Source organism: Buteo buteo, chromosome 25, assembly GCF_964188355.1.
Source record: "Buteo buteo chromosome 25, bButBut1.hap1.1, whole genome shotgun sequence".
NCBI lineage: Eukaryota > Metazoa > Chordata > Aves > Accipitriformes > Accipitridae > Buteo > Buteo buteo.
In genome coordinates this window covers 13,451,996-13,470,748 of record NC_134195.1, presented here as the reverse complement: position 1 = coordinate 13,470,748, position 18,753 = coordinate 13,451,996, and the positions used below count along the sequence as shown (strand labels likewise).

Genomic DNA, 18,753 nt, shown 5'->3' with positions numbered 1-18,753 from the left:
CAGGTGATTTGGCATGAATTACTGTGCTAGGTGAATAATCAGTAGTCCATGTCTGACCTAAGATCATTATGAAATTCAGCAGTTTTCCAGGTCACTGGTGATTTTTTAAAAAAATGTATCTCCATCACTTGCTCTCCATCACTTGCCTAGCTCAAGGATCTAGTTGGAAATTAAATTAATACTAAAATCCTGAGTTTCAAAGTATTCTTCTAGAGCTAGACACCCAGGTCCCACAAAAATTTCAGTAAGTTTTAGATACTAAAATTCAGGCACTTTAAGAAGTCTTAGGTGAACATTTATGGTGTTCAAAATGGAGATTAGTGCACTAGAGCCACCTCCTCTCTTTTTATTATACCTGATTTTAGCATATACATTTAACTTTCTAATTTCTAATTTAAAAGGAAAAATTTGGTTGAATGCACGCATTATTTCAGCTGACAAATAAAGGCCTGTTGTTCCATTACTGTGCTTTCTGCATCAGTAATATGCATGCTCAGCTCTTGGTTTTTAAAATAAACAAAACATATTAAAGATGCAAATAGAGTATTACATAAACATTTTTTTAAAATATAATGTGCTAGTGCTAAAAAGAGAAAAATGCTATGACACAGAAAACAAATTCATTTTCTGTGAAAAAAAGAAGTAAGCTAAATAACTGAACTATGAGGCACAGAAAGACAGATGCAGTACAAGCAGTTTAGAAAGCTTAATCTGACAGAAGGTCAGAAGAATATGTCTTCTAGTCCTCTAATTAGCAATTGGATGCCAATTTTTTGTTTTTGTTTTTGAAAAGAACTGTGTCTTTGTACAGTTGAAAAGCATTTAGCAAATTACAGCATGTACACTTCTATAATTATTTAATACATTCATTAAAGTGGTATTGCTGTTAAGAGCATTAGAAAGTCTGCTATCTTCCTTAGGTTGCAAAAGGGAGAGATAGTAAAACACTCCATAAAATTCCATGAGCAGTAGTCACTGTTTCGTGCCAGAGAGGTTTTTTCTAACTTGCAGTCAGTCATTTTCTTTGTGTGCCAGAAATGTTTCTCTGCACCTTGTTCTTACTGTTTTTACTTATACATTGTTTACACTACTTAATGATCTTAAAACCAAGAGAGCGAACACCAAAATCACAACATCTTTAGTGATAACAGAATACCTACGGATACCAAACATGCACGGTCTAACTCATTAACAATGAAATACCAACTACCTTCTCTGTTGCAGTTCATTGAATGGTTTGTGATTTTGGCTACAGGTTAGGAAAGGAGGGAGAGAAAATGACAAGGACATTTAGTATTTTCCTTGGCTTGCACACAAACACAGAAAAAGAACTTAGAGATTTCAGGATATTATTAGCCTATTGTAGACAGATTGCAGTTAATATATTTCAAGTTGAAGCCTATCTAAGCCAATTTAAAATCAATATTTCTGAACCACTGGCTAATTCACACGTTCATATTTCGTACTTCGTGGATCATCTGAGAAATCTCAGTCTCTTGATTGATAGAATGAATAAGTCTCTATAAGCTTCCCTCTTTAGTTCCTAGGGCACAATAAAAGCTGTATCAGTAGGTAAGTACAGACTATAAGATGAAAAGGAAAGAAACCCCAGAGAAGTAGAAATTCACTGGAGAAGACCTTGAGGCAAAGTTAGTGAGGAGGGTTGCTGTTGACTCCAGTGGAAATTTGATTTAATCAAAAATAATTCTTCTTCTCCAGCCACACAGGAAGGCTGTGGTGAACTCAGGACCCGGTATCTCATGAATCTTGTTCCAGTGTCCTGCTCACAGCATCATGTTTCATCTTTATCCTTCCTTGAAGACAAATCAGAGCAATACGTAAGCAAAGCTGAGATGGAAAAGGTGTAGAGGGACAGGGAGAAAGAGAGAGGAGGACAAGCAGAAGGGCAAGTGGCCCTTTATCTGGATATAATGGATGATAGATACTAGACATCATGGGAGAGCTGGGCCTTTGGGAGATGTTTAGAGCTGGAAAAGCTAATTTGAGGTGGTGGTGGTGGTTGTTGGCTTAAAATGGATATTCCATGGATGATGGGCAAAACTAGAAGATTCGTAAGGACACTAACATGGGGCATTTATGTGTTCTAAAATGAGAAGATACTCTCAGAGCCATATTTATTGAAGAAGCTCGGTTCATGATAGATGCCATTTACTCAGATTTTTCAGAAGAGGTCATCTTTATAAGAGAGGTAACAGGAAAGTATGGGGAGGCTGGCTGATCACACTGCTCTTTACAGGTATTAGGTGCTTTGGGTACTGGAAGTAACTTGTCTGGGCACATGTGTCAGAGCACCATGATACTGCTGTCGGCATCCAGCCCAGCTTGTTTAGAGCAACTGAGGGTTGTGCAATGCCAACATTTACCTAGCGCCCAGATTTTTAGCTGCAGAAATCAGCTAGAGCTTTTATTATACTTGAATAGCGTTGTTGTCTACCAGAATGATATGTATCCTGTATAAAGATATCAGATTTCTTACAAAAGGTTTATTTTTTATTAGAAGATCTAATAAGTTAGAAGAGTAACTTTAGGCTACTTCTGACTTTTCATTCATGAAAATCCTGACTTTTGTTTGATACTATCTTTGTCTTTGTAATTATTTCCAAAGCTTTTTCTGCATCTGTGATATCAAACACTTTGTGAAAAGGGAACTATCTCAGACTCCACATGCTTCAGGTTCTTGACCCATTTGCTTTTATGTCCTGAATGTGAATGTTTTATCAGTGGAAGACAGATACAAAATTCAGCTATTGATGGATTAGGAAACCCAACCGGTTCTACTTAAGTGTGTGGAACATTTGCCACCAGCTTTTCTGAGAGGCAGGAGTGAGCCATGTTTTATTCTTACCTAATCCTTTCATAGCTTTTAGGTAAAAATATTTTTTATACAAATTGCAAAACAAGATATTTCTTCTAAGAGAACTTCCTGTTGAATTAGAAAGCTGTGACTGACTTTCTTATTTTCTGATTGTGATTGGGATAACTCACCATTGTGCCAACTCAAATAACCAGTTACTGAGCATATTTTTAGGAAACAAAGTTTTTTTTCCATCTAGACCCAATTATGAATGCTCTGATTTATTTTAGTGTAAAAACAAAACCTCAGTTATGGACTGTATTGTCTTTTTTTAACTGACACATTTTCCAAGCCTGTGCTTTCTGTGTTCGCTATGTAGCAGCATGACATTGAATCAGAAAGTGAATTTGTTCTTAAGGAGGTATTGCAGCCTGTTCAGTTTTGTGCTGAACCTACCAAGATTTGGCTGTTGTTTTCACAGTCCTTGTAAGTAGATTTTCTGCATTTTTTCCTTCTTTTTCTTTTTCTTTAACTTACTGATGAACAAAAAGCTTGTCTTTTCTGGAAAGATGCACTGCTTTTTCTTCTTTGGCACAGCTAATACAGTTCACTTCTCCCTTGTGGGAATTATAGGTGGTTCTGAGAGCACTGGCAGTAGACATTACTCAATTTTCAGTTCCTTACTAGTTAGCCAAACTTTTAATGTTTGGGCTAAGAGTTTCCATGCCAAGTATTTGCCTTAGGCTAATTTATTTTTATTTAATTTTTTGCAATGCCAGATAAAAGAGTTTATCTGTTTCCAACAATGATAAGAAAAACATCTTAGGGGTTTTTTAATGTCAAAAATGATGGCAAGTTTCTTTAGAAAGGCTCTGGTGTTATCACAGTTTGGAATGGGGACTTGAATGCAGGCAAGATGCTGCCTTTGTGTCAGAGGTGGCTGCACCTTCCGCCACCTGTGGAATATTCCCATGATGGGTTGAGTCTGAAGCCTGTAAAGCATTGCAGTTTGAAAATGGCCTTTTACATTTTCATCACTAAAGATTTTGCTTGTACCAAGCATGTCCTGAGTTGAGACTGAGCGGGTCTTTCTGCTGGAATCACAACCCCGAGCCATGGTGGGAAGTACTGTGTGCAGGCAAATGCACCAGCACTGAGGCTGGGCACCATCATCCCATCTGCTCCCCGTGGCTGCTTCTGAGCTGGGGTGGAGATGGGCACTGTGGCTCACTTCAGGCTCCTCCTGGTCTCTCCACGGTCCAGAGTCAGGGCCTGGGTCTTCTGTGACAAGTTCCATCCCATGAAAAGCAGACTATGGGGTGGGGAGAGGTAGACAGGAGGTGATGGGTATCTGCGTTTTACCTTGATATACAGTTGGAACATGACTGTGGAGCTGGGATGTGATTTCAGCACTCTCAGGACCTAAATGTCTCGCCAGACACTAGATGGTGAGCTGATGTGGATGGTGACCTCAACTGGCTAGTGACCACATCTCTCTGGAAGTGCTGGCTCTTGCATTTTTAGGCATAATGACAAAACCTGTAGCGTGGAAGAGGAAGAAGCCTAGTTTGAATGCAGATGGGACAAGACCATAACTTCCAAGAGATGCAGATCTATACAAGAAGCCTGGAGAATGGAAATAGAAGCAAGGCAGTTAAGGCTGGGAAGTTATAAAGGACAGACAGCAGAAGATGAAGTTAAGAGTTGATGGGGGGGGAACAGGACTGTTAGGTGGGAACCATTAGGATGGGGGAAAATTTGATGGCAATACATTTGAGTTTGCTGATTGAAAGACAAACAGAATTAAACTATGAATGTAGCATATATTCTTGTTCAATATCAGGAAATCCATAAGAGAGCAAGTATGGGGGAGGGAGCTGGGATGTGTAGTGAGGACGGAGAGAGGCATTAGGTATGTCTGAACTGTAGGAGAGGTCTCAGTCGAGTTTGCAAGTGCTTAGACACCACATAGTACACAAGGATTGAGTCGTTACCTTGAGGACTAGAGTCTCTGTTGTGCACAAACTGATTGAACCTTTTCTTGCAGTGAGGGAGTTCTTGACTGGTCTCTTTTTTGCAAGTTTACTAACGTTTAACAGAGATGAGAATTATTCCCCCCGCTATGGGGACATGATTGGAGCCTTGTTTTTCTGTTTGGCCGCAGACTTCAACATAACTTGTAGAAAATAATTCTCATCTACCCCAGCGTCACAACTGGTTGGCACTGAAGAGGGGATGGGGAAGCTGGTGGGAGCCTCAGAGCCATGGATTGTGGTGCCATAAGGAAACCAAGGAACGAGGGAAGGACGAGCCAGGCATGTGACGGGCAGATGCCTGCAGGATGCAGAGTGAGATCTATGAGATTCAGACACAAAGGAGCTAGAGTGGCTGAGTAAGAAAATTAGGGAGAACAAACTTACCGTTTGCAGGGAAGCAGAGAGGCAGATGAAGCTGATATGTGTGTCTGGGGCTGAGCCTCTCCCCTCTTTCCTGCACACATGCTGTTCTTGATAAGATCAGCGTTGGGTCACTGGATTCTGGGGGTAAGGGAGGGAGGGGAGCGCAGCCCAGAGCTTTGGCTGGGAAGCAGCACACCGTCCTTGGCTTTGGCAGGGCCATGTATTTTGGCTGGCACAGGGAGTTGGAGGAGTTGTCAGGAAGCCAGCGTGTGGAAATGGCAATGGGTGGTGCAGAGCCCCTTGCAAGGGAGCGGGAGGCAGGAGCTAGTGGGAACTTGCTCGGTGCTGGAGCAGAGGCTCAGGCAGACTCCTGTGGAGAAGTTGTTCTGGGAAGAGGCAGGAGAGACCGAACTCTCTGGAGATGACTCTCCTCCACAGCCCGAGGGTGGGTCCCAATGCTGCCCTGCTCTTTATCAAACCCGTTTTCACAGTGGCAAGTCCCCTCCAGGGAAGGTCGATGCATGGGACACTGTCCCACCACTGATGCCAGACAGGCTGACAGCAAATGTCCTTGCATCTCCCCAAGGGTCAAATACATTGGTGGGGACTCTAAGCGTCATCTAGGTGTCATCGTTACGCCAGGGGGTAAAATCCCTTGCTTTGCTTCTGTTTCCTCCTAGTTTGCTTTAGAAAACTGCATATATGTATATACAGAGCTCCAGAAGATATTAGGCAGTGCAAGAGACTGAACTCTCTCTGGGGAGACGGGAAGTAGGACCATAGCATTGGAGAGCTGTACCAAGCTTCGTTTGTATTTTTTTTTATTTTTCTTCTTAACTGTATGGATTTTTGCCATTTCAGCTTTCGTATGCTGTTGATCTGGCTTCTCTGTATGGTGCTGTCTAGACTGTTTTCTGGGATACCAGTAGGTGTGCAGCATACCAGTAGCGCTGGGCTCTGGGTTACGGATGTAGCTTAGCAAGCAGTGTGTCACAGCAGGGCTGTAAATTCACCTCTCTGCAGCCCGGGTGAGGCATACCTGTAAAAAGCAGTTATGTCGGTACACTTGTGTCTCCAGTGGGCACTTCTGGGGGCATTTCTTCTAATAAGGCATTGCACCTTCTCATTGCTCACTAGCCACGAGGGATCCGCAGGATGGGCATGTTCTGGGATAGCATTGCTCAACTGAACGAGGTGGAACGAGCAACCTAGTACAGGCAGCCTAGCCAGGGGATGCTGCTCTATGCTTATTTTGATATTCACTCCACTATAGCTGTTCCTATTCAGGAGAGGAGTGGGCTATACTATTTCGTACATAGATAGATCCACCCATAGATCTTTTGGTGTATGGGTGTGCAGAGCAGAGCGGTTTTGACACTCTGTTAAATGAGGTGGGTTGCCTTGTGTGGCTGCATTCATGGGATGGAAAATGCTGCTAAATGAATCAACTACACCCGTACAAAGCCTGTGTGGAGAAAAGGCTTTGCGCTTTTACTTAGAGTTACTGTCTCTATTAATTTTCACCCTTGGGAACTTTTTGGGACAGTATGTATCTTTTCCTTGTAAATAGCAAGAATTGGGTGAATGGGATTATATAGGCTCACCTCCTGCTGTAAAGGTGTTACATGTAAGTGTATGCAGCTGACCTCTTGCGTTGTTTGCCCAACCTTTGGGTTGCTGGGGATGAAAGGACTTGCATGTGGGGGCACTGCCTCCGAACCCTCTTCTGTGAGCCTGGCTGAAAAGGAAGACATTTTGTTCTGCATGTGAAAAAGAGATTTTAAATCTTTTTTTTGCAGTGGGTTTGAGAGACCTGCCTTTAAAAAACTCCAAGTAGCTCTCTGCAAATAAATCTAGATGAGTGAAATACTTGTATTTTTAAAGCTTTTCTTAGAACATATTTTATAATGGAGCTGAAGGATGTCTTTGCTGTGGGAGGTACAGGAATTACAGCAACGTTTACCATCATCTGCAGTACAGGCATGGTACAAATTCTCCTGTATAATCCAATAAAAAATATGGTATGCCTGTACTGTAATACTTACAACTGTCATAAACATTTTGGTTGTACTGTGTGCAGCATCAGATCCGTTATGCTCTTAAATTCACATAAGACTAATTCATTGATGGATCCCAAACTGAGAGTTTCATTAGAAACTTTTATAGAAAATTGTCATAAATGACAGTTTACAAAGACAGTTCTCTTGAGGTGTGTTCATTCTTTGAGAGAAAAATATGACTATTGCCTAGTCATAAAAGTAAAAAAGGATGGAATTTTTTTATTCATTATAGCTAATTAAAATGTGTATAATTTGAACATGTTACAATAAATGCATAACTGCAGCACATTGGAAGGTATTACTATATCTATAAGAAGAGCAGTTGTTCAGCATAGTTATGCAGCAAAATATTTTCCTTATTCTAATTTATTTCTACTCTTGAAAACTCACACATCGATGTGTCATCTAGGCAATTTTCTGCATGCATACTGTCAGTCTTTTGCCTGAATATTTCAATAACAGCTAATCAATGACAAAGTAAAAGCTCATGCTCAGCTTCCTTATTAATTCATTTTCTAATGCCATGCTGATATCAGTGACATTTTAAAAAATAAATCTGTAAACAATCCAGCTAAATCAGAGGGAAAAATGTATAAGAAAGTTATATCAGAACTGAGGTGTTTGACATTAATGGTCTGTGTGCTGCCACTTCAAAATTGACATGCACTGCAAAAAACTGAGGAGACTGACTATTGAGAATTAAAATCAGAAAGATACTGGGTTGTATGGATTCCATACCAGAAGAATAAGCAAAATAATTCTTATTTTACAATGAGGAAGTAAAAAAAAAAAAAGGGCAATTTTTAATGTTTCAAGTCGTATTGGATTAATTGAAAGAATTAAAAATACAAGCAGCTTTCATTCTTGGAGTTAGCATTTGGGGCCCTTGAGTAAAGCTGATGATGTTTCTGGACAAAAGAAAATCAATAGCATGCCACTTTTAGGATCTACTGAATGTTAGGTAGTTAATAATTTAAAAAAGAGAGCTTGCTGCTAGACTTACAAGGTTTTCCCTTTTGTCAGAGAAGCAACCAGGTTCAGTTGCCTGTTGGGTATTCCTTTGTATGCTCGCTCTCTGTGAATTAAAATGTCTTCTTCTCAAATAAGAGAAACTGCCCTCAAATTGCAGGGCAAGATTTTTTGATAGCCTTGATATGAACCACCTCAAAGATGAGGACCTTTTAAAAAAAAAAGTCTTTCAAGGGTTTTTTGGATTAATATTAATTGACCAGCTCTTGAAGACAAAAAAGGAATTGTAGTAGCAGCAAATGCAAGCCGAGGTGATTGTGCCTGCTCAAGGACTTGACCACAATTTCTACTCAGAGGAAGCTCCTGAAGAATGAGCAAAATAATTTTCGGGAATGTGTATCTTAACGGTTGTGCATTGCATGAGTAAAACTTTTTTCCGCCTCCCAACCTGAGCTCAGATCTGATTTTTGCTTCCAGGACAAGAAGCACAGATGGTGGAAACTAATTGGGGTGAAGGGCAAAGCCTCTATGTGCTCTTGAAATCCCATGCCTCTCCGGAGGTCGAGGGGGCGATTGCTGTAGCCCAGGCATCCTCAGGCTGATGGGATTGGTGACAGCCTTCCCCGGGTTTGCCTGCTCATCGTGATGCAAAGCTGAATGCCTGTAGCAGCCGTCTACCGCGCTTGTCTCTGGACAAATTCCTCCATCCCTCCATCTGACTCAGCCAACAGAACTGTGTGTGTGTGCATGGAGGGGTCCTATAGTGAGCCCTGTAGCAGCCCCGGCAGATGCAGAAGCAGCATTTGGTGTTCACATCAGCTTTGCTGTGCCAGGGCTGTTTTGTGTTGGCTGCCTTTTCGTGGGCTTGCATTTTACCAGTGTCGCTGCAAATAGACCTCTGGCAAACTTCTTCCTCCTGCCTTTTCCAAGTGTCACAGCTTTGCGGGGCACGATAGGCCTCAGAGAGTTGCAAATCATTTCCTTGTACCAGCTCCAGCGCTCAGAGATGCAGCAATGTTCCCATCTGCCCTCCAACAGCTTGTGCTAAGCTCTGTCTCTGCTAAAACTTGCACTGTAGCAGGCTGAGACTTGGTCTGGGAGATTGGGGGTTGTTGCCCTTCCCACCCTTTCCTTCTTCCCAGAAAACAGGAAAAAGTTGCAGCAGGGCTTGTGCCACGTTTATGCCTGTCCATAACCTTCATGGCAGTGCTCAGTCCCAGCCACTGTTCTGGATGTCATTATATGCTGCATATGCAGATTACGGAGGAAATGGAAATCTGTTTCCAACTCTGTGAGCAGTTGCACCATGCACCAGAGTTAAGTACTGCTGAGGAAGGAGAATGCAACGGGACACCTGACCAGACATCCTCTGATTTGTGTCTTCCCATTGTTAAAGTTGAGATTTGACAGGCAGAGAAACCACACCCGGCAGCTGGGTTTTCCTGTCTTTCTGAGGGATCTGGGAAAGTGGCTGTAAAGACAGAGAGAGATGCCAATCAGAGCTTTTGTAGAGCCCCATCAGGTTATTTGTGTTGTGTTCCTTTCATCATACCATCAGCCAGCATTGCTCATGTTCAGTCTTAAATTCTCTATATGCAGGTATACTGTGTTACACCCAAACCGTTTGTTTGCTCTGTCGTTTTCTCTTGTGTCTTCCCCTCACACTGCTTCTCTGGTTGTTCGATTAAGCAGTAGGCAGCCATAGGTGAATCACTATGGGTGTTGGCCATGCTAAAAAGATCCTGAAAGTATCTCCTCTTTAGCCCAAGCAGCAGTAAGGAAGCAGGAATGTCAGGTGGTGGGACCCCCCCAAAGAAGGAGTGGTGTAGATGCACAGCACGTGCAATTTAAAATGGTCATTTAATATGCCATTATTGGGCTGACATCAAGAAATGGGATGTTAAAGGCTTTTTAATGGACACATGAAGTAGCACGAGGATTAAGCTGACACTCTCTCACGTCTGTGAGCAGAGGTAGCCTTTCTGCTGTATCATATTCATGTGTTTTAGAGAGAAGACAAATGGCCTACAACATTATTCTCCCTGAGTCACGTCCATCTACATTTAAATTACAAAGGTCAGATCCACTTGTACGATAATTAAATTTTAATAAAATAAGAATAATTTATAACATTCAAGTCCACATTATAATGGAGTGGGATAGCTTTCCCCCACACAGCCTCAGTACACGATATAATTTATGCATGAGCTCAGGATTCTCTGCAAGATGCTGAAATCAACATTGCATGTTGGGGATGTGGATACTTATTTTAGGCACCGAGTTTGAAAATTGTGGTTTGTAGAAATATATGCAAAAATATTGCCAAAATAAGCATTCAAAAACTCATTTCAATATGCAGCTGCTTGTAAGCACAGTAATTAAGATATATTGGGTAAATTTACTACATCTTTTCTCACCCACACCAGTGAGATAGAAGTTGCAGATTTCAGAAGAAGACTCAACAGATCTTTAAACTCCAGCCAGGACTCAGCAGAAAGCCGCCTGGGAGAGCAGGTCTGCTGCTTAGCCTGGTCTTGTCTCCACTGCTCTGAGCCCTTTGATGGAGGGAATGTTGTTGGGATCACCCAGCTCCCACCTATTGTAGATGGATTAATTATTGTTGTGGACCTGCAGCATTGCATTCTGGCACACCAGCAATGGGTTAACTCAACTTTTAATGTCTCCAAAACACCTTTCACAAATGAATTCATTTATCCTCACAATTCTGCAGGGAGGGAGAGCGTCCGTCTACCTGTTTTCTGGATAAAGGAACCAAAGTGGGGGTTTTGACATTTTTCTCAACAGGAATCAATCAGTGTCAGCTTTACACTTCACATGCCATCACCAATCACTCATTGCTCTAAATGCTGTGTTTACACTCTGCAGCAGGAGATCCGTGCTCCTTCTAGCTTGCCACTTCTCTGAAATAAATCAACAGGTTTTACATCTCCTTTTTCCTCCAGCTGGGGTGATGCTGGTCCCTGAAAGGAAGACGGAGGATGGGTTTGAGGAGCACTTCGGCTTGAACTACTTGGGACACTTCCTGTTGACTAACCTCCTCTTGGATATGCTGAAGCAATCAGGAACGCACAGTCACAACGCTAGGATCATCACTGTCTCATCAGCCACCCATTATGTAGGCAAATTGCACCTGAACGACTTACAAAGCAGGTACCGATCCATTTTTGGTATTCACTGATCTGTAGTAAGGGTGTGCAGAGTAAACTCCAAGAGAATTGTTCCTGAGTGCTGAACATGGGGGGGGGGGGGGGGGTTGTTGCCTTTTTTTTTAATTAATGGTGATTGTCAAGCAGTTGCTTAGTATCTTTCAGACTTGAACAAAGCTTGCAGCCTTCAGTCAAAGATGCAAATAATTTATAAGCTTGTAAACTGAGTCTTTTATTCTGAACCTTGGAAGCCTTGCTTCCTTTCTGATGCTTACACTGTGGTGACGGCTGAGGTGCAGAGCCCGGACTCCTCACTGCCTAATCAGGGAGACTTGCCATAACCACGGTGTTTTAAAATGGCTCGGGTGAATGCTAATAGGCTTTGTCCTCAAGTGAATGCATATGCAGAGGCCCCGATCCTGCCCTCAGATGGGCACAGACAGATGCCTGTGGCTGCTAGCTCCCTGGGGATGCTGACGTGGCCGGGGGGGGCAGCTACCCCCACCTGCCCGGCTGCCTCGCAGCTTCGCCGGCCCACACGCTGCCTGCTGCTCCTTCCTCGCTGGCAGCTCTGCCCGCTGGCCTGCAGCTCCTGGCACGTCGTCCTCCCTTCCCTCCGCCTGGTGCTGCAGCCCTCCTTACGTCCCGGTCCCGCGCCGCTGCCTCCCTCACGGCCCTTCTCCGGCTGCCCCCACCTGCCTCCCGGCCCCCGGCTGTCATCCCTCCCGTCCGTCCCGCGGTCCTTGCCCTCTCGCACGTCAGCCCGGTGATTCACTGCGAGCGCTGGAGCCCTGGCTCTTCTCTGTGTCACCCCCTGCGCTTCCCTGAGAGCTTGCCGAGATCCAAGCGCGTGGCTGTCCTCGGTTTTTAACCAGATGGGTTAAAATGCATGGCCTTATTCTGTCCCACTGCTTTCATTTAGGAAAACCGGGGGTGAATATCTATAGGATATTTCTAACATTAGGAAGACACCAAATGACGCGGTAGATGTCTCTGGTGTCACACAGGAACCGTGTAGAGTTGTTTAGTTAATTGAGGAACAGGCAGGATAACTGAGATGATACATTTCAAAATTTCCCCATGCCGTCACGTGTGGCAATTATGCATTTACTAACAGGCTCCAACAGAGCCCGTCTTCTGATGGGCTCCAGAGTGTTTCTGCCTGCATGGAGCCAGTCTGAGTTTTGCATCATTTCCATGGAGAAATTCTGTCTCAGTCCTTTGACAGGGACTTCAGCACATGTTCAGAGGCACCTGGCCCAAGGTTTCGTTTTGGAACAAAGACTGAAATTAGAGGGCTGGGCTGTTGCCACTGCAGACACTTTACATATGAATGCTGCATTAAGCACGTCAAACTTTCTGTTCGACTTCTGATTACATGCTACAGCATCAGTTCTATTACAAGCACATTGTTTAAACTCTGCAGGGTAGTCGCAGTTTAATCTCTTGCTTGTAAAACAACCACAGGAAATTACCCTTACTCTTCACTTGATGTATGTATTCATTGTTTCTGATGGGCATGTGCTGGATGGCACCACGCAAAGGGGCTGAGGGGTGTGTAATTACTATTTCTTTGGGCTAAAGTACAGAATACAATATTAAATATGGCTGTTCTGTGTCTCTAGATAACAGTAGTTCCCTTGATTATAGCAAGGCTTTGTGCTGTGCCTCTAATTTAGGGTCATCCTTACCTGTGATTCATCATTATTAAGTCATATTTAAAAAGAACCCAAAATGTTTCAGTTAGGAGAGTTATGGTTGAGCATGAACACGACCAATCTGATGTAAAAAATGATAATATACCAGTGAGATTTACCTGCAGCTTTTGCGCCAAACCCTGCCCTTTACGTTTCAACTTTATTAGTGTAAGAAGAGCCTAAAGGATGACAGACTCTCACTGATTTTGCCTGCTCTTTCCTACATGGATGCTTTGAATGGCTCGGGGGCAGCAGTGGTGCCTGCTTTCCGAGCACACAGGCACACTGGTGGGACCCAGAGGGGCTGTGGATTCAGCTCCAAACCTTTTTGTGCTTCAGGCAGAAGAAGATACTCCTGGTTTTTTTTTTTAGCCTAACTGCCGATGAGCCCCCACTCGGGTGAATAATTAGTCGTCGCCTAAACGGTGCTGCTAAAACCAGTGAGATCGCTTGTGTGTCTGAGCGTGTGCCTACAGCGAGAGCGGGTGGTTTAGTGACCCTGGAGGACTGTTGCGGGGCACCGTACACGGGCATTGCCTGCACCAGGGGGCCTCGGAGACACCGTGTGATTCAGAGCAGCGTTTAAGAGCTTTAATGGATGCGGTAAAGACACCTGTGGTAAGCACTGTGATGTGATAGTGTTCCACGAATTGCCACAGTTTCCCAGTGATGACATCCCTCATTTTTGCTGCTTGTGTGAATGGGAAGTCTTTCTAAAAATTTTATGCTGGCTTCTTCCTTATTTTGAGTTGCACTAATTGGCCATAATTTATTTCATGACTTGGGTGTATGTTCCCAGATTGGCTGGTGGTCCTAACCTGGCAGGAAGGCAGCAAAACAATTTGGAGTAATTTATTCACAGTGGAGAAAGGGGACCCTACTCTCTACTGGAAAAATTACCAGCGGCAGCAGACTGAATTGTTTACCGTGCTCTTGTCCCATTATTCCTAGATTTTGATTGGGCTAGTGTCCAAACTGGAGGTGAGTTATAGTGGTGAAGGGATTCATCCATCAAACATGGCAGAGAAGGGAACGCAGAAGACTGTCTTGACATAAAGGAGACAGTAAACGGCGGTTCAGTTCTCTGCTTTACCACAGATTTTTCTATGGGATCGTTCTCCCACTCAGGAGTCTCTGGGCTGCCAGTCACAGGTCTGGCCATTGCTCCCCATTGCTTGTGCTTGCTGCTCAGAGACCTGCTCTGAAGGCAGACGTCATCCATATCACAGTGACCACAGGGCAACAGCGTAACAAATAATTGTTGGAAGGTCTGTCCCATGAACAGTATTAAATGCCGCTTCTGTTACTGTCTTCCACCTTTCCTCTTTGGTTTGTTTTCTGCCATCTTACCAATCTGATTTAACCCATGTTTCTCTTTTCAGCTCCTTGTTGGTGGAAGGGTTAATTTAATTTTTTCTTGATTTTCCTTGCATTTTACATTATTTTTCTTCCTTTGTTATCTCTCTCTTCATGCCTGCGTATTTGATTTCTGTGATCATGGTTTCATCTTCACCTGTGTCTTTTGAGCTTTTTTGTCTCCATCGCCTTTTCCCTCCCTATCTCATAATTTTTTCCTCTTTTTTTTTGGGGGGGTGTGTGTGTCTTATTTTTGCCCACCAGTTCATTTCCTCCTATCCATTTATCTTCCTCTTATCTTCTCCCCTAGCCCCAGTCCTATTTCTCACCTACAAATGTCATTTCTCCGCCTTCCTGCCCATCCTTTTCACACACACCAGTAAAAGAGACACAGCATGGGTACATCAAGGCAGGACAGAGCTTGTTCCAAACTGGCAGGGCATAGCTTGTTTCATGTGTGTTATTGAAAATGCAAACGCACAAGAGCAATGACTGTTCTCCCAGTTCTTTTGCTGAAGGATATATGAAGAACATCAAACACCTTTGTGGTCTTTTAGATCCAGACCATTTTTAACAGCAATCACATGAGTCGACAAGGGGATCCCTAAGGCAAATCATTCTCCTTCATCCCTACTTTGAATACGACTGTTTTCAAGGAGGTGAAAGTTTACCAGAAACGCTATCTATCTGCAAGCGTGATTTCAGCAATTGCATGCTGAGGGTAGTACACTGTGTACTGAAAAAAAACACAGTCATGAGAGAACATGGCTGTCTGGATTTAGCAAAAGTGTGAAGAATGTTGTGCCATCCTCTTGGGTTGAGATAGGCTTGAGCAGTGCACTGGATTTTGTGGTGGTCTTACAAGGCTGGGATGGAGGGCACTCCTTCAACTCCTTACCTACTGAAGTTAGAAGGAATTTTAGGAAAATAAAGAAAAAAAGACCTTATTCCCTTTCCCAGGCTGTGGGTCACCTGAATATGCTCCCTTTCCCAGGGGTTAGCATCTTTGTGTGTTCTGTCTAGCTTTTTCTCCATGACTAACTATTCCTTTCATCATCCTCTCTTTTTGCATGCCAAATGGGCCCTGTAATGCTGTGAATCACAGATCTATGAACTCCCCAGCCACAGTAAGACAGCTCCTTTTCTGGTTCATGTCTCCTGTATATTTGGAACAGTTAGTCACACTTTTTCTGCTCTCCTTCCTCTGCTCTCCAACTGTAGAAGGAGCTGATGGGTTTTGTAACTCTCCAAGCTGGTACAGTCCCCAGATAATTTCTGTATTTCTTTTCCCTGTAGCCCTAGTGCATGAATCATGTCAGAGACAATACAGATTGAATGAAAAGCATTGCAAAAATGCCAGCTGCCATATGTGCATCCTAGCTAGTGTAAAATAAGGTAAACAGCCCTGCCCAGGACCTGGGAGGATGCTGGGAAGACCAGGCAGCTCCAGTTAATCATCTCCTCTGTTAGGCAGTTCATAAGGGCTGTAACAGGAGGTGTCACATACTGATGGGAAAATCTGTCTAGCAAAGCATCTGGAGATCTCTTCTCCTTGGATGGGTGGTGTCCTTCATCTTCACTTCTTGCGTGCGTGTGATGTTTGTTGGTAAATGAATTTGTATTAAGTTTGGGTAGAAAATTGAGGATTTTGTCCCATCAGCATTGCTGAGATTTTGAAAATATTGACCATGAATAGCAATGAAAAGTTAAAATGTCATATTACTTTTGGAAAATATGAATCTATTTTTCAGACTAAACCCTTTGATTTCAGTGATTTCAGAATATTTTATTTCTAGTTTATTTGTAATTATCCTTATGAGTACATTGTCATTCATATTTTGAAGTATAATGTTGATCAAGCTGAAACTCTGAACTTTTAACTTCTAAGTCATCCAGTTGAAGTAAGGTATTTCCATCAGTTTCAGATTCCTTTTTTTTTTTTTAAGCTGGACATTTGTTTAGAACAGATTTCTTTCACTGAGAATGGTTTGATGAGTCAACGTTTTTTTAAATGAAAACCTTTTTTAAAAAAAAAAAAATCCTGGTTGCTTCCTGTACTCCCTTTTCACAACTGATCTGTCATGTACAGTTTCTTAATTCTCTCTGACTGGAAGAACTTAGGGGATGTATAATATCTTCAATTCAAGCAAAACCAAACATGAAGCTGATGTAGCATAATAGTAGCATAGTACTATTGTTTTATTTCCAAATTTTTAAATAATAAAGGAAAATCTGTAAAAGGAAATAGGAATGATTTTATATGTTACACTTTCATTTGTTAATCCATTTTAGTCAGTACAGAAGTCTTTCACAGTTACATATAAAGAGCTGTGTCACTGGACTGTTGCTTAATAAAATGCTGTGAAAACTACAGAAATTGTAATCATAAAAGTCTCTTCTAGACCATAAGAGAGAGAAATCTTATTATAGATTTTATTTTATTCAGGAAATATATGGTTTTGTTTTGAGTTGTATTGTTTAAGCAGCTGCAGCACACTGCTGTATTCAGTTAAACATGTCCTTCCTGCAGCAGGTTACCAAGTTTTCCTGTCTGTAGTTAAATGATAAGTATTCAAATGCTTACTGCACATACATAAGGGTATTTGAGTCCTTCTTTGCAAAATGCTTTCTGTATAAATGCAAAAAGATTTGCTGCTTTGCAAAATGATCCCTTGCGTTTGCAGCAATTAGCATTAGTTGCAAAAACTGACTTGCTGGCCTGGAAAATGAGTATACTGGTGAAGGCACAGGTCTCAAATTCTATAAATTAATTAAAAAAAATAAATGTGCTATTATATCAGCAGACCAATTAATCAGTCCAAAAGACAGAGGGTTAGTTCATATGTAGTGTTTTATCCATGTTGCAAGCCACAGGTGATCCCTATCCATTCCTGCAAACAATAATGGAGAAGTATTTAAGTCAGGACGCCAACTTTGGAAAGTTTTAATTTTAGATTTATTGAAGTATTTTCGTTCTGTCTAATCAAAATACTTTTAGGGTTCGTTGGTTTCTGAAGAACAATAACACAGTGTAACAAAAAGGTAATGCCAGACTTTAATGTAACCAGAGAAATTAAATGCAGCTACTTTGTGTGTCGCAATGTTAAGTTCCTTCTTGTCTAAAAGGGATTAATGGTCTTAACAAAAGATTATTAATAATGGTTAATGGTTTAATAGGACACAGTGTTTCTGAACGAGTTCAAAATTGCAACAGGTTGGGAGGTATGTGATATATGGGTGTTCCTGCTGCGCAGACTCTCCCTGCATGGCGGGTTGGGTGGGAGAAGTCAACTCTCCGTGACACACGGGACGGTGGATCTCATAGACGTGCTGTTTTCCAAAACTGCAAGACGGTTCAATGGTAATTTGAAAGTTAATGTACTGCACTCGTGTGACAGAGAAGGGAAAAGGGACTTGCAGAGAATGCAGAGTGGAGATAGCTTGTCACCCTGGAGAGGGGAAGGTTAGTTTAACTTCTCCCTGTGAGCAAAAAGACTCATTAAGGCTGAATGAACCTTGAAAGCTTTGGAGTTCAGGTCCTGGGTGATTATTCAAATGGTTTTAGCATTCCTCTTAATTACTTTAACTACCACCATCCTCACAGTACTTTTTCAGTGGAGTTGTCCTTCGAGCTGCCTAGTGTAGCTGAGGAAAGCTGGTGTAGGTGCCTGTAAATCCCCGCAATAACGTGTTAAGAGAAACGGTCAAAATGATCAGCTCACCTTCCACAAATCCCCTCTGGGGTCAGCCCTGCTGTTGCTCCTGGTTCTTCACAACCATACATCCCTGATCTTGCCACATGCATTAAGGATTACGAGGTGTAGTGGAGGGAGGCAAAGGCAGATTTCTGCCTCTGCAGTTACAAATGACAACTCTTAACCTTTTCTCTGCTCCCCATCCTAAACCTCTTCTTTCAGTGAAGGAGAACTTTGTCTGTTCAAAAGCAGACCAAGCGTTTGAATACTTAAACCTGTGAAGAAAAATTGGTCTTTTGATTAAATCAAGTTCTCTATAAAAATGTCAGTTTTATGAAAAATATACTTTCTAAATAAAATGCATCACTGTAAAAGTAAAATATTTTAGCTCCCGGGAGTTTTAATACTGCCAGAACGTCTTATATAGCTGTAGCTTCGTTGTTCCATTTCTCCTGTTCTCGTTATGTGTCAGGTGCTGTGGTTGCCCTGCATTTCTTGTCATGGGGGGGTGGAGAGTGGCTGTACACAGCACTGTCTCAGCCTCCCAAGAACAGAGACCGAGGAGCACTGTGGCTCACAATAACTTTCTGAGAAG

General features: G+C 42.4%; 1 protein-coding gene across 2 annotated transcripts in view; it reads left to right on the top strand.

Annotated features, from left to right (window-relative positions):
* DHRSX (dehydrogenase/reductase X-linked) overlaps positions 1-18,753 on the top strand; it is a 170,059-nt gene that overhangs the window by 111,513 nt on the left and 39,793 nt on the right. For both annotated transcript variants that reach the window (XM_075057674.1, XM_075057673.1), the window contains one exon: positions 11,207-11,414. In XM_075057674.1, coding sequence (XP_074913775.1) covers positions 11,207-11,414 — 208 coding nt within the window. The remainder of the gene's footprint in view (positions 1-11,206; positions 11,415-18,753) is intronic.